Source organism: Eptatretus burgeri, chromosome 6 (assembly GCF_056783735.1).
Source record: "Eptatretus burgeri isolate ZD-2024b chromosome 6, Ebu_testis_v1, whole genome shotgun sequence".
NCBI classification, from domain to species: domain Eukaryota; kingdom Metazoa; phylum Chordata; class Myxini; order Myxiniformes; family Myxinidae; genus Eptatretus; species Eptatretus burgeri.
The window spans coordinates 63,956,950-63,972,436 of record NC_140966.1 but is presented as its reverse complement, the minus strand read 5'-3'; the positions used below and the strand labels follow the sequence as shown (position 1 = coordinate 63,972,436).

Below are 15,487 nucleotides of genomic sequence, written 5' to 3'. Positions count from 1 at the left end.
ATTACTGTACTTCATTCACACTCGCATCACCCATCATTACTGTACTTCACACTCACATCACCCGTCATTACTGTACTTCACACTCACATCACCCGTCATTACTGAACTTCATTCACACTCACATCACCTGTCATTACTGAACTTCATCCACACTCGCATCACCTGTCATTACTGTACTTCATCCACACTCACATCACCTGTCATTACTGTACTTCACACTCACATCTCCCGTTATTGCTCTACTTCATACACACTCACATCACCTGTCATTACTGTACTTCACACTCACATCACCCGTCATTACTGAACTTCATTCACACTCACATCACCTGTCATTACTGTACTTCATCCACACTCACATCACCTGTCATTACTGTACTTCATCCACACTCACATCACCTGTCATTACTGTACTTCATACACACTCACATCACCTGTCATTACTGTACTTCATTCACACTCACATCACCCGTCATTACTGTACTTCATCCACACTCACATCACCTGTCATTACTGTACTTCATCCACACTCACATCACCCGTCATTACTGTACTTCATCCACACTCACATCACCTGTCATTACTGTACTTCATTCACACTCGCATCACCCGTCATTACTGTACTTCATTCACACTCACATCACCCGTCATTACTGTACTTCACACTCACATCACCCGTCATTACTGAACTTCATTCACACTCACATCACCTGTCATTACTGAACTTCATACACACTCACATCACCCATCATTACTCTACTTCATTCACACTCACATCACCTGTCATTAATGAACTTCATCCACACTCGCATCACCTGTCATTCCTGAACTTCATCCACACTCACATCACCTGTCATTACTGTACTTCATCCACACTCACATCACCCGTCATTACTGTACTTCATTCACACTCACATCACCCGTCATTACTGTACTTCACACTCACATCACCCGTCATTACTGTACTTCATTCACACTCACATCACCCGTCATTACTGTACTTCACACTCGCATCACCTGTCATTACTGAACTTCATCCACACTCACATCACCTGTCATTACTGTACTTCATCCACACTCACATCACCTGTCATTACTGTACTTCACACTCACATCTCCCGTTATTGCTCTACTTCATACACACTCACATCACCTGTCATTACTGTACTTCACACTCACATCACCCGTCATTACTGAACTTCATTCACACTCACATCACCTGTCATTACTGAACTTCATACACACTCACATCACCTGTCATTACTGTACTTCACACTCACATCACCCATCATTACTCTACTTCATTCACACTCACATCACCTGTCATTAATGAACTTCATCCACACTCGCATCACCTGTCATTCCTGAACTTCATCCACACTCACATCACCTGTCATTACTGTACTTCATCCACACTCACATCACCTGTCATTACTGTACTTCACACTCACATCTCCCGTTATTGCTCTACTTCATCCACACTCACATCACCTGTCATTACTGTACTCCACACTCGCATCACCTGTCATTACTGTACTTCATCCACACTCACATCACCTGTCATTACTGTACTTCATCCACACTCACATCACCTGTCATTACTGTACTTCACACTCACATCACCCGTCATTACTCTACTTCATCCACACTCACATCACACGTCATTACTCTACTTCATCCACACTCACATCACCTGTCATTACTGTACTTCATCCACACTCACATCACCTGTCATTACTGTACTTCATCCACACTCACATCACGTGTCATTACTGTACTTCATCCACACTCACATCACCTGTCATTACTGTACTTCATCCACACTCACATCACCTGTCATTACTGTACTTCATCTCCACTCACATCACCCGTCATTACTGTACTTCTCCACTCACATCACCTGTCATTACTGTACTTCATCCACACTCGCATCAATTAACTTTATCAGTCGATTCTCGCACAACAACCTTGCGAACAAAGAGCTGGTCAGTGATCCACAATTTCGCCTGCAGGTTTCAACCTCCCCTGGTAACTGGTCTGCGCTCGACAGGATGTGTACTCTCCACGCAATGACATCACACCACTTCCACAAATGGAATTTAAAAGACAGCCCAGCATGACTGTCTGTGGTCACCCATATCGGTCTATTCATCACATTGTGAATGAGTGTCACCGATGGAAATTTGACGAAGGATGTAGGGCAAGTTGCCGAACGGGCGGTGCTGTGACTTGGCTGTTCAACTTGGTTTTAGATCTGTGATGTGTAATTTAGCATATGCAAGAGAGAATCTAATTTGTGTACAGTATGGTGTTACTAATAGGTGTGTGTGTTTGGTGGGTAAAGTGTCGTAGGATGAGGATTGATCAAACTGCACATTCACCTTTCGCTGAGACCCTCTCACAGACATCACAGTCATGACACAGGTATACAATCACCAATACATACGTCAGATACCTACTTGATCTGCCAATACCCCTGTATTCCCTTTATCTCTGATGCTTTCGAGGTACCTTCATAATTCCAGTTTGAACCTATCGAATGTGCATGTACCTCTAAGCTGTCAAGCCTGGTTTTGAATGTTGAGCCAGTAATGAACTGTCATCATTGTGTTTCGCGTTTCAGGAGATTCATCAACGTGTTGGCCGTTCATCAGATGGACGATTAACTCTGTCTCATGTGCTAGCATTCATTGATGGGTATTAAAGATCCCCCCCAGTCAGTGTCTCTGGCGAAAAGTAGGGGACTTGTCGCTGACACCCTGAACCACTTACAAACTCATGCCTGAATTGCGGGAAGCAAGAGATCTGGTCCAGTGTGACCACTCCTCGTTTTCATAAATGCCAAGGTGAGCCAATGAAAAAAGCCAAGAATTCACAAGGTTTCGGAAAAGCGATGATATAATAATAGAAAACCAAGACGCCAAGGTGAACAACGAATAGCCAAGATCTTGTGAAAAAAGCCAAGGAGTGGTCACACTGGTCTGGTCGTCTTGGAGGTTTCTTCACACCTGGTTACGCATACATCAGAGACGGACTTGACAAGGCGCCACCAGGTTTTAGAGGAGGGAGACAACTTTGCAAGCTTATTCGTGAGATTGGACAGATGCTTGCTTTCTGACTCTCCTGAGAGGAGACGTATACATTTGCTGCGGGCTTTGTGGAACGATCTTGAGTTTGCCTTCATTCGGATTTGTCTTCCAGGAGGAAAATGCAAGTTGTTTTGAGGCAACTGCCTCGTCATAGGTTTCAGAGTACGAAGAGCGGGAGGAGGGGTAAGATAATCGAAGACTCGGTGGGATGAATCTGTGCATGAGAGCAGGTTTCTGTGGAAGAATTCCCAGGCTGAATTAATATCAGCAGCGGTGGATATAGGAGACCAGTCTGAAGTTTATTTTTTTTAAACTATTCCTCTTTTCCCCTTTTTTTTGTATACCTTGTCGAGGCTCGTGTGAGAGCTAACGTACAACGCACATCATGGGGGACATGAGACATGGGGGACATGAGACAAGAGGGGAGGGAGTGGGAAGGACAAATCAGTGGGGAACAGAGACATTAGGAGATCTGTGGAAGGGAGAGGGATGGGATGGGGAACATGGGGAATAGAGATGGACATTACAGGGACTTTCAGGAAGGAAAGCAGGGAATTTGAAGGAGGTGGGCTTGGGTGGATTATCGGGGGTAGAAAAGATCGAGGAATTGGATGGGGGATGATAAGAGGTGGTGGTGAACAGCTGTTTTGAAGGCATGGAGGGAAGAATGGGAATGAATAGAGTGAGGGAGTTTATTCCAAAGGTGGGAAAAAAAGAGGAATGAAAGCGTGAAGGTGAGCAGTGATTCGTGATTTTGGTAGTTTTACCAGAAGGGGGTTGTTGGCGGACCTTCAGCGCCCTGCGGAAATGTGGTGGGGACAAATTGCAGAGAGAGCAGGGTGGGGGAGGGGGGGGCAAGGCTGGAGAGAAGACGGTGGAAGACAGAAAGACCACCGACCAACCTGCGGTGAATGAGTGAGAGGCCCAAAGACTCAGCCTCATTGCGGGAGATGCCAATGATCCGAAATGCCTTGGTTTCTACAGCGTGAAGCCGAGAAAGGTGGGAGGCAGGAGCACCAGCCCAGAGGGGAGAGCAGTACTCCATCAGGCTGCGGACAAAAGCTTTGTAAGTTGTCAGGAGCTCAGGTGGGCCGAGGAAGGACTTTGCACGACGGAGGATTCCCAGTCGGCGACTGGCTTTGGAGGTGAGGTTTGAAATGTGGCTTTCCCAGGAAAGGTCATGGCAGATAGTGAGACCCAGAAGCTTGAAAGAAAGGACTTCTTCCAGAGGATTGTTGAGAAAGTAGTTTGGGGGGGGGGGGGTTCTAAACGGTCCTTTCAAAGAGACGTAGTGAGAGTGTGAGATTTGTCTGGATTGAAAGACATGTTCCATGTATTAAACCAGTTTGTGATTTTATCCAGATCTGCAGTGAGCGAAGAAGCTGCTGCTTGCCGGTCTGAGGGATAACCGATGGTACGGCAGAGGGTGGAGTCATCAGCAAAGAGATATAGAGGATTTTCCAGAGAGTCGGAGAGATCATTGATGAAAACAAGAAAAAGAACAGGGCCCAGAACGCTACCTTGAGGAACTCCAGCCTGGACAGGAAGAGGGGATGAAAGAACTCCATTTAGGGCCACACGGTGACTGCGACAGGAGAGGAAGTCTGCGAGCCATGAGTGGAGATGGCCTTGGATACCATAGGAAGAGAGTTTGGTGAGCAGGGCAGGGTGCCGAATGTGTCAAAAGCACGTGATATGTCCAGGGATACGGCTCGGATTTACTGTCTGGCATTGAGGACCTCCATCCATTGTTGGGAAAGCAGAAGCAGCATATCCAGGGTAGAGTGACCTGGTCTGAAACCAAATTGATGATCAGAAATCAAGCCATTGGAGAAGAGGAAGGATTTGATGTCTGAAGTGATGATGGATTCCATAACCTTGCTGATGATTGGGAGAAGGCTGATTGGTCTGTAGTTACAGGGATCTGTTTTTGCACCTTTTTGTGCAGGGCAGTGATGTTTGCTGATTTCCAAGCAGATGGCAGATGACCTTGAGCAAATTCGAGGGTGAATAGAACAGAGAGATTGGGGGGGGGGGGGGCAAGAGCAGGCTTTGAGGACACGTGGGCTGATGCCGTCTGGACCGGTTGCAGAATCTGAGTCGAGGTTTGACAGCAAGCTCTCCACCTTGTCAGGAGAAAAGGACACAGAGTCCAGGGACAGTTGGGTGCGACTGGGTAAGGTGGGGAGAGAAAGCGATGGCTTTTGGACACAAGAGTTAGCTGCAAACACCGAGTTTAGGCATTCAGCTTTTTCATGTGCGGTATCAGCAGTGCGGCCTTTTGAGGTAAGGGAGGGATGGAGGGGGAACATACACCAGAAACAGATTTAATTAGACACCACCAGGATTTTGAGGAGGGAGAGAGGTTTGAGAGTTCAGACTTGAGATGAGAAAGATGTTGTTTTCTGGCTCTCCTGAGGGTAGATACACACTTGTTCCGAGCTTTATGGAAGGAACTGAGATTGCCCTCAGTTGGGTTTGCTTTCCATGAGGCAAAGGCAAGTTGTTTCAGGACAACTGCCTCACCACAAGCTTCAGTGAACCAAGGGCGGGAGGAAGGGTAGGACAACTGAAGACGAGAGGGGATAAATCTGTGCATGAGGGAGAGCAAGTTCCTTTGAAAGAATTCCCAGGATGAGTTGATGTTAGAGAAAGTAGTGATGGCAGACCAGTCTATAAGTTTGAGGACTGCTTGGAGACCCTGCCAGTCTGCTTGAGTGAAATGCCAGACTCGACGGCGGTGAGGTGGTTCTCTGATAATAGCTAGAGAGATGTCCACTTTGACAAGGACGTGGTCAGAAGAACCGATTGGAGCGGAGGAACAGCAACAGATATTGTCAGGGAAATTTGTCAAAATCAGATCCAGAAGAGATGGAGTACCATTGGTTGAGATCCGGGTAGGGAAGTTGACCGATTGAGTCAGTCCCAATGAGTCGCAGAAAGCTTTTGCTGAGGTGCCATGACAGGTGAGAGAGATACCCACACCTAGCCAACTGGCATTATAACAATTGATGTCGCCACATATGAGGAAGAGAGAGTTCGGATGAGAAGATAGAAGTTGGTCCATGTTTTCGGATAGTGAGGTGTAGATGGAGTCATCACTGTTAGGTGGACGGTACAGTACACATATAAACATGAGGTTGGAGTGGAGGCGAAGCTGTAGCCAGAGGTATTCCTGGGGGTGTGGGGGAGTGAGGGCAGTGCATGGAGAGTGAGGAATAGAGTCTTTGATGAAGAGAGTAACTCCTCCACCAGGACGAGGCTCAGGTCTGTCATACCGGAGGAGGGAGTCACCAGGGAGAGATACTTGGGAGGTGGACACGTCTTGGGGGAGGAAAGTTTATCAGACAGATTATGTCTGGTTTGTCAGTAGCAACCTGTATGGAAAGATCTGAAAAGTTTGAGCGAAGGCCCCGGATATTTGAGGTCCACACTTTTAATGAAGAGGGAAGGGAGGAGCATTTGGTGGGGGGGGAGGGGGAGGGTCGAACAAGGGATGAGGGGGTAGGTAAGGAGGGTTGTTGAAAGAGTGTGGGGGTTTGCAGAATAGCTAGTGGAGGGGGCCAGGTGAAGAGGAGAAAAGGCTATCGGGGAGAGGGGCGACAAGAGAGGGGGAAGAAGGCAGTTGAGGATTTGAGGAGGTGGAGTGAAGAGAAGGAGGTGAGAGGGCAGTGGAAGGAGGCAGCTTTGTGGATGAGAAGGGGGGGGCAACTTTGAGAAAGATGAGTGAGGGGGATGAATGGTGGGAGAAAGGTGAGAAGGAGGCTTGGAGGGAGAAGAGTGGGATGGTTGCTTTGAGAGTGAGGGGTGAGAGGGGTTAGTTGGCACTGAAGTTGGAAAAAAAGAATGGTTGATGGAAAGCAAACATTCATAGCAAACTGGGGTTTTTTAAAGTTTTAGGTTATCGATGCGATTTAACACAATTCTTGTTGGATGCAATAAAGGCGAATTCAGAGAATGGAGAGAAGAAACGCTGTAACGGTTGCATTTTTTAGGCAAGGTATGAAGGAGAGGTCGAATTGACAGCAGTCTGTTTAAATAATAGCAGAGTAGTGCATTATGATACAGTAAAGAGTACCACACGTGTGAAAGAGGAAGATTAAGCATGATAAGATATCGTTTTTATTATTATTATTAATGTTTGAGAGAGTTTTCAACAGATTAGGTCATGTAAGTGTTGTAGAAAAATTGAGGAAGGAGAAGAAGAATAAGATGAGATGAAGAGAAGAAGAAGAAGAAGAAGAGGAAAAAGATGAAGAAGAAGAAGAATCGAGAGTCGTGAGTGAGGAAGGAGAAAGATTGAGTTTTTTTTTAATTTAAGATAAGAAAGAGTGATTAATTGGGAGGGATGGGGGACGTTAAGAAAGTGGGGAAGATAGAAATTGAAGGTTATGGGGAAAAAAAACAAAACACGATCGGATCAAAACCTCAAGGGTTGGCCTCAAGCGTCCGGTATGACAAAGTCGACAAAATCTCACAAAATAGCACGATTTTTGAAACAAAACCGAACTAGGAACGCACAGTAACATGTAAGTGAGAGAATAAACAGTTAAAACGGGACAGATAACGACCGGAAACTTAACTTTGAGATCGTCAGCAGAGAGCCCTGAAGGAGACCTGTTGACGTTCCAAACCCGGAACCGGAATCCAAACCCGGAACCCTTTGAAACAATGCCTGACATTCACAGCATTTTTAAAGAATATATCCCCCGCAAATGATGGGGTCTTGCAGTACTAATAATATCTCCCTCCCGAAGTTTTTTTTCCTCTTTGGGCAAATGCTGTGTTAACGTGTATAAATAGCTTATGATGGCGTTTTGTGGGGTGCCTCTACCGGAAGTATAAAGATTATAAACCACAAACACTGATGATAACTTTTTTAAACAGTCACAACTGCTGTTTAACACGAAACTGAAAGGGAGGAAACCCGACCTTCTTGAGACATTATTTCCTTATCACGCCACCCCCCCCACCCCCAACCACACAGACCGAAACATCCGAGACTCGATCTACTGTAATCTATATACCCTAGAGAGGAGGATAACATGACCCTCCCCCCCCCTCCCAAGGCCATTCCCATCGGGAGCAGGTGTACTGGTTGCTTGAATTTCTCTCTTGCTTGTATTTATGGTTGACAATGAGTGATTATTTGTAAAAGATGTACTTTTCTTGTTTGTGTTGTAGAGAAAGTATGCAAGTGGACCTGCTTTGGCGACTGAGGATGGACGGGAGTCAAACCAGCAGATTCTGCCTCCTCCAGAGTTGAAGGTTTGATACACTACTCGTTAAAGCTACTTTGATGGCTCTTTACAAATCCATATATATATATATATATATATATATATATATATATATATATATATATATATATATATATATATATATATATATATATATATATATATTGTTGTGGGCCGGGGGTCTGGTGGCGAGAACGACCACTTGGTGGGGAAAGCTTGTGTCGTCTCCCACCAAACTCCCCGGAATTGTAGGCCGTTACTCGGATAACTCCGCGAGCCAGCGGGTCGTTTAACCGATGTGGAACACCAATATCTCGACCGCGTGGCGTAGGGTTATTTTGTCTATATCCAATGTACCTAAGTAACCACGCGGTCTCAGCTACCGGGGATCCACGCCCTCGGAACGCCTGGCCGAACCGGATTCACTCTCCCAGCAGTGGTAAAATTACACCTACCGACTACCACTCTGCCACCAACCTTTTCGGCTTGGATGCAGTCGAGCGGGCCTGCCCAGGACGCCCTGGCTACAATTGTCCGATTACCAGGGATAAAACCCCGCCTAAACTCAGATCCAAACCATTCTGGACCAATGCAAGAAGGGATGGAAACGGACTGGGAACATTTCTGTGATGATTTCTTCTTCTTCTTTCGGCTGCTCCCGTTAGGGGTCATCCATATGATCCGCATAGTGATTTGGCTTAGTTTTTACTCCGGATTCCCTTCCTGACGCAACCCTGGTCGCCTCTTACGACACAGGGATATGGTACGCCTATACTAACCGGGGCATACACCTGGCCCAGTGCACTGGTACTCATTTCGCCGACCTCGGAAGGATGACAGGCTGAGTCAACCTCCTGGTGTGTATTAATTCAAGCGGCCAACGGGACTTGAACTCAGGACCTTTTGGATCCCAAGCTGCTACGCCAACACCAGGCTTGTAAAATAAATTATAAATATGCATGAATATTATTTGTTGGTGGTTGCTTGGATACGCAGTGCAGCTTGTTAAAATCGGTTATTGATGATGGTTTGAATATTTGAATGACGGTGAGAGTCTATGGTTAGATGGAGTTGCTGTGTAATGGACATGCCAAAAAGGTAAAGTGTTTCTCGCTTAATTTATTATCATATAAAGTGGTATATGATTAAAGTTGGTCATATGTAGTAATACTTTAAATAAAAGTAGTAATTAAATAAGTTTGAATGAAGATTATGCATTGCTGTGTTGACTGACTGTCTGGACACTATTTTGAGGTTGTGGGTCTATTTATGTTGAGTAATCCACTGATGTGGACCTGTGACCAGGGTTGTGGATCTGCCATTTGGAGAGGTTCTAAGCTATTTCTGTGATGATTTATTTACAGTAAATGAAGACACAAAGCAAGACTTTGCACGAATATGCAAGCAAGGAATATTTACAATGATCCAAAAACACTTATTCAATTCCACTTAAAGACGGGCACACACACACACACACACACACACACACACACACACACACACACACACACACACACACACACACACACACACACACACACACACACACACACACACACACACACACACACACACACACACGAAAATGAACCCAGAGTTCTTTATTGGACCCTCGCAGCCGAGGAGAGAGAAGAGCTGGGGGTCAGAGTCTGGCTGGGTACCTGACTGTCGGCATAAGGGGGTGCTCCGTGATGCGGCACCAGACAAAGGTCGTTGGTTTGGTCCCCAGTCGCACGTGTGGGACTCGTGATTTGTGGCGGAGCTCAGGTGGTAAATAGCGGGGTCCACGGAGTGGGGTCAGGGTCACTCTTTCCTTTCCTTGTAGAGGGCCAGCAGAGACACGTTCACCGCCTTCACGACTTTCTGCTCAACCCCCCGCTTCAAAAGAACTGCACGCTCAACAACAACCCCAGTTGAAAACCTCCGAACAACCTTCGTAACAACCCCTTCGTAGCAATCCCCCCAAAAAACCCACCCCTCAGAGAGTTCTCGGGAATTTATGGACCTCCCTCAACGGGGCGGGGCTCGCTCGAACAGACCTCACTCCCCGCCCTGATTGGGCAGGCTCCCATGGACTCGCCCTTCCTGGGCAGGGTTTCGGCCCCTGCCAGGGAACCCCACCCACTCTTCCACGCTTGTTCGTACTTGTCGAGCAACAGTATCAATGTTGCAAAGGTCGTCGTGAAAGAGTTACAACGTTTGTGGGAGCCGAGAAACCGGAACCACGAGATCTTGCCTTGGCACGTCAGGATGCAAGAAGGCAGCTGGTTGGTGGTGGATCGTGATGGGCCGAGGGGTCATGCAGATGGGATGGTTGTGAGATGGCTTGTTAGATCTAATAACCTAACTAAAAGAAATCGCAACGCACGGCTTTGATTCTCTCACTTGACAAAAGGAAGGGGATCTGACGACACACAAACTTAACGACATAACTGACTTTTGGGACATCTGTATGTTGAATGCATATGGTTTCCATATCTATAACAATATATATTGTTATGAATTCTCGCCCGCCGGCGTGCGGACAGCCGCTTTTATCCGAATCGCGGCCGTACGCCCACCGGACGGACAATTCAGTCGCGATTTTCCGGAACAATGCCGAAAACCAGTCACGGGTGTGCTCCAAGCACACCACAACCTTGTCTGCACTCTACCCGTGCTACAGGGTCCGATCGCCAAATAATCGATTTTCCTAATTATTCGCGCGGGTAGATTACCGAGAGATTGTACCTCTGCAAGGCCTGCTTGGACACGAGCCGCTTAAGCAGCTCGCTCCGTTTTTGGATAACCGAGCAGGGTATTATCGTGAGGCCTCGCTGGACCCGATTCTATTTTCGGCTATTTAAAAGCCCACTATATTCCGAGGGCAAGATGGCAGTTCAATTGGGGAAAATGACGTGACGAACAGGTCAGCATTTAAAGAAGCACATTTATTTCCAAACAACACATAAGCAGTCATGCAATGAATGGGGGAAGCACGCATGCAATTATACAGCCAAACACAATGCAAAGGAACTACGACCGTTTATCTATTATGTAGTTACTTATACAATTCTACTTGACGGACTTGGCGCCACAACTTTCATACAAAGAAAAGCAAGGAAAAAAACCCCTCAAAGACGAGGGGGTAGACTGGACCACTCGGGGTCTTTATGTCATTGAGCTTTGAGGACCGAAGGAGCTCCAAGAGGCAGCGCAGGTTACCTTCACCTCAGACCGTTCAGTGCTGGTGGGCGAGCTCTCTCCGGCTCTATCCACGTCCCGAACACAAATACGCAGCTCCGCGCGGAACAGCAGGCTTGGCCGTGCTTGCGTCTCCTCCGCTCTCCTCAGCTTCGCCACTGACTTCAGGCTCCAGGCTCCCCGAACCCCGACAGACACTCCACAGACTGGCTGACTGACCCTCAGCAGACCCAACTTGACAACCACCTCGAGAGCCACCGACCGCGACCCTCTCCTCAGCTCCAAGAAAAATACCGAGACAGAGACTCTCAACAACCGCCAGACCTTCTCAGCTCGTCCTTTATACCCATGGCGCGTCGCCCCTCCCCTCGGAGCGCGCGTGGGCATTTTCGCCCAAAATCAGGCCCCTCCTTTACCTCAACTTTGACCCCTCGCCCGATTCACCCCTCCCCCGTCCCAGCACACGGGAAAGCAAGAAAAGGGCAGAGGGGAAATCCCAGCGCTATCGGAACTTCTCTCCTCGGCGCTGTGGTTCTGCCCGCACTCCGCGGGGGCAACGGGTTTTCCTACCGTTGCCTCCGTTTCCTTTCCCGACGAGCATCCATGGCAGAGACGTTATTTGATGTGGTGTGGTTGTGGAAGTAGTGGTGTGGTCGTTGAAATGCGGGTGTGGAGAAGGTGGTGAGGCGATGTTGTGGAGATGGTTGATGCTGGCGTTTGTGGTGGTCGTGAGGGTGGTGTGGTTGGGCGGTTGACACGAAGGTGGTGGTGGTTGGCGTTGTGGTTGGTCCAAAATAACGAAAGTAAAAGAAAAACGGCTAACTGAAGATTCACAGACCTGTTACACGAATAATTCCCATTAGGCAACGGTGGGGAAATCTATCTGGACACAAACTTATCCGCATAACTGATCTCAGGACCTATATGGTGCTCTGCGAATTTCCACAGCCGTAACTATATATATATATATATATATATATATATATATATATATATATATATATATATATATATATATATATATATATATATATATATATATATATATATATATATATATATATACACAACCAAGTTTGCTTGCTTGATGGATACTCCACTCCATTCCTCTGCTCACCAAGATGAGGTGGAGCAGGAGCAATTTTCAGGCAAATGTGCATGCACAGTCCAAGTTTCACCCCTCTCTCCAGTGAGGTGGCACGAAGGAGCACTTTTTTTATAGTAGTAGTGTTTAGTATAATATATAAAGAAGAAGGTTTGTGTTTGTTTTTTTTGTTCATTTATGCATTCGGAGCCTGCGTGAACCAGTGCAACCAAACTTTGCATGACCTCCTCTTTCATCCAGAAGGTTGACAGCTATGTTTGGATCAAAAAAAAAAATGACCCCGGGTAAAACCAGATAATTGGCCTTCAGGCCTCAATCGGGTCTTGTACTTAAATACGGCCTGCGTTTTGTTTTTTTGTTTTTTGTTTTTTTTTTTGTTTTTTTTTCTTCCTTGGAGTGATCGAGTAATCTGTATTGTGAAGATTGTATGTTGAGGTTGTAGTAATTTGTTGTCAACAACACATTTAATTACTATAGTGTTTACACGGTCGCCTGTTATTAAAAAAGATTGCTTTACACAGGTTTATTGTAACACCTCCATGGTCAGGCCTTGAGTGAGTATGTTGCTTATACACTGCCTGGGTTTTTGCATGGGAGTGATCGAGTAATATTATTTGTTATTGTCATGCAGGAAATATTTAAATACTGTCCCTATCCATTGAATTTCCATGGGCAACGTTAGGTTCTTCAGTTAGTTATAGATGTACGTAAGTTTACTGACCGAGGGTCACATACCCTTTTATTTGCTACATGTATAATGTAAGTGGAAATGGCTACTCCATTCCGCTATTGCAACATCGGCCTACAATTTTTGTGTGTGCAGATCATTACTGCACCTTAAGGGGAATATTTGTGTCAAATAAGTATGTGGTTATTGTCCATGTCATGATTGTGCTTATTCGTCTCACCCCAAAGGGGATTCAAGACGATTGCTCTTGTCTCTGTGTCTATATTTTCACTTTGAAATGTTTTTCTCTGCAACCACTTGTCCGATTGATGCAATACTATAAACATAGGAGGTTTTCCCCACGGAGAAGATTTTATTGCTAACTGTGATGTCATAGGTCATGTGATATAACAGTCATATTAGATTAAAGGAATAAATAGCCATCATTTTCTCTGAAACTTTTCAAGGAAAAACATTGAAATTTGATTCATGTCATCAACTCCCCATGACTTGAAGAAGAAACTGCGATGGAACTTTTTGGCCGAAATTCAAAATGTTACGTTTGGCGCAAAATAGAGCACATCACCCAAAGAACAACTTCCCGACTCTGAAGCATGGTCGTGGCAGCATCATGTTATGGAGATTTTTTTTTTTCTCATCAGCAGGGACTGGGGCACTTGTCAGGATAGAAGAGAAAATAGATGAAGCAAAATACAGAAAAATCTAAGAGGAAAACCTGCTGCCTCCTGCAAGAAAGCTGAAATTGGGATTGAAGTTCACCTTTCAGTTTGTTTTTTTTGGATACCTTGTCGAGGCTCATATGAGAGCAAACACACAATGCACAACAAGGGGGGGGGCAGGAGACAAGAGGGGCGGGAGAGGAAAGGACAAAACAGTGGTGAACAGGGACATTAAGAGATCTGTGGAAGGGAGAGGGATGTGGTGGGCAACACGGGGTATACAATATGGACACTACAGGGACTTTCAGGAAGGAAAAGCAGGGAATTTGAAGGTGGGTTTGGGGTGGATTAATGGGGGTAGAAAAGATTGAGCTTTTGGATGGGGGAGATAAGACCTGGAGGGAAGAATGGGATTGAAGAGAGTGTGGGAGTTTATTCCAAGGGTGGGAAAATGAAAAAATGAAAGGGTGGAGGTGAGTCGTGATTTTGGTATTTTTACTAGAAGGGGGTTGCTGGTGGACCTTGAGCGCCCTATGGAAATATGGGGTGGAGGGGGGACATATCGCAGACAGAGCAGGGGGGCGAGACCAGAGAGGAGACTGGAGAAGACAAGGACCACCGACCTGCCTGCGGTGAGAGTGAGAGGCCCAAAGACTCAGCCTCACTACGGGAGATACCAATGATCCGAAATGCCTTGTTTTCCACAGCGTGAAGCTGACAAAGGTGAGAGGCAGGAGCACCAGCCCAGAGGGGAGAGCAGTACTCCATCAGGCTGTGGACGAAAGCTTTGTATGTGATCAGGTGGACGAAAGCTTTGTATGTGATCAGGAGCTCAGCTGGGCCGTGGAAGGACTTTGCACGACGGAGGATTCCCAGTTGGTGACTGGTTTTGGAGGCCAGGTTGGAAATGTCTGAATTGAAATGCCCCTTCCTACTAGAAATGTCTCACACACGATGACAGGCTTTGACAGGCTCCTTTGTTTGTTTGTTTGTTTTGGGGAAGGGGGGGGGTATGAGAGGGAAAATGTTCAGGAGGACAAATTTACCCATGCGAAGAGTGCTTTAACCTCAACGTTGCCCAGGTAAAATAGGAAATTGTAATAACCTCTGCCACCACCACCAGGTGCGTTACACGGTAACATTTATATCAAGAATTTACACATACCCCACCCCGACACGAGGCAAAGCCCCCCTTGGTAAATCCACCACCACCAGAGACTTATAATCCCAACGACCCAAAGCACACAACAAAATCTACACTGGAGTGGTTAAGGAACAAAAAGATAAATGTCCTTGAGGGGCTCAGTCAGAGCCCCAATCAAATATCTGTGCCATGACATGAAGATTACTGTCCATCAATGCTCCCTCCCCATGCAACTTGACTGAGCTTGAACAGTTTTTTGCAGAAGAATGGGAAAATATTGCCCAATCAAGGTGTGCAAAGTTGGGAGAGACCTATCCCAAAGACTCACAGCTGTAATTGCTGTTAAAGGTGCTTCCAACAAGTATTAACGGGGGAGTGG

General features: G+C 46.3%; 1 protein-coding gene across 1 annotated transcript in view; it reads left to right on the top strand.

Annotated features, from left to right (window-relative positions):
- Nucleotides 1-15,487, top strand: part of UQCRC2 (ubiquinol-cytochrome c reductase core protein 2) — a 43,112-nt gene that overhangs the window by 3,049 nt on the left and 24,576 nt on the right. The window contains exon 2 of the mRNA XM_085885387.1: nt 8,274-8,357. Coding sequence (XP_085741513.1) covers nt 8,274-8,357 — 84 coding nt within the window. The remainder of the gene's footprint in view (nt 1-8,273; nt 8,358-15,487) is intronic.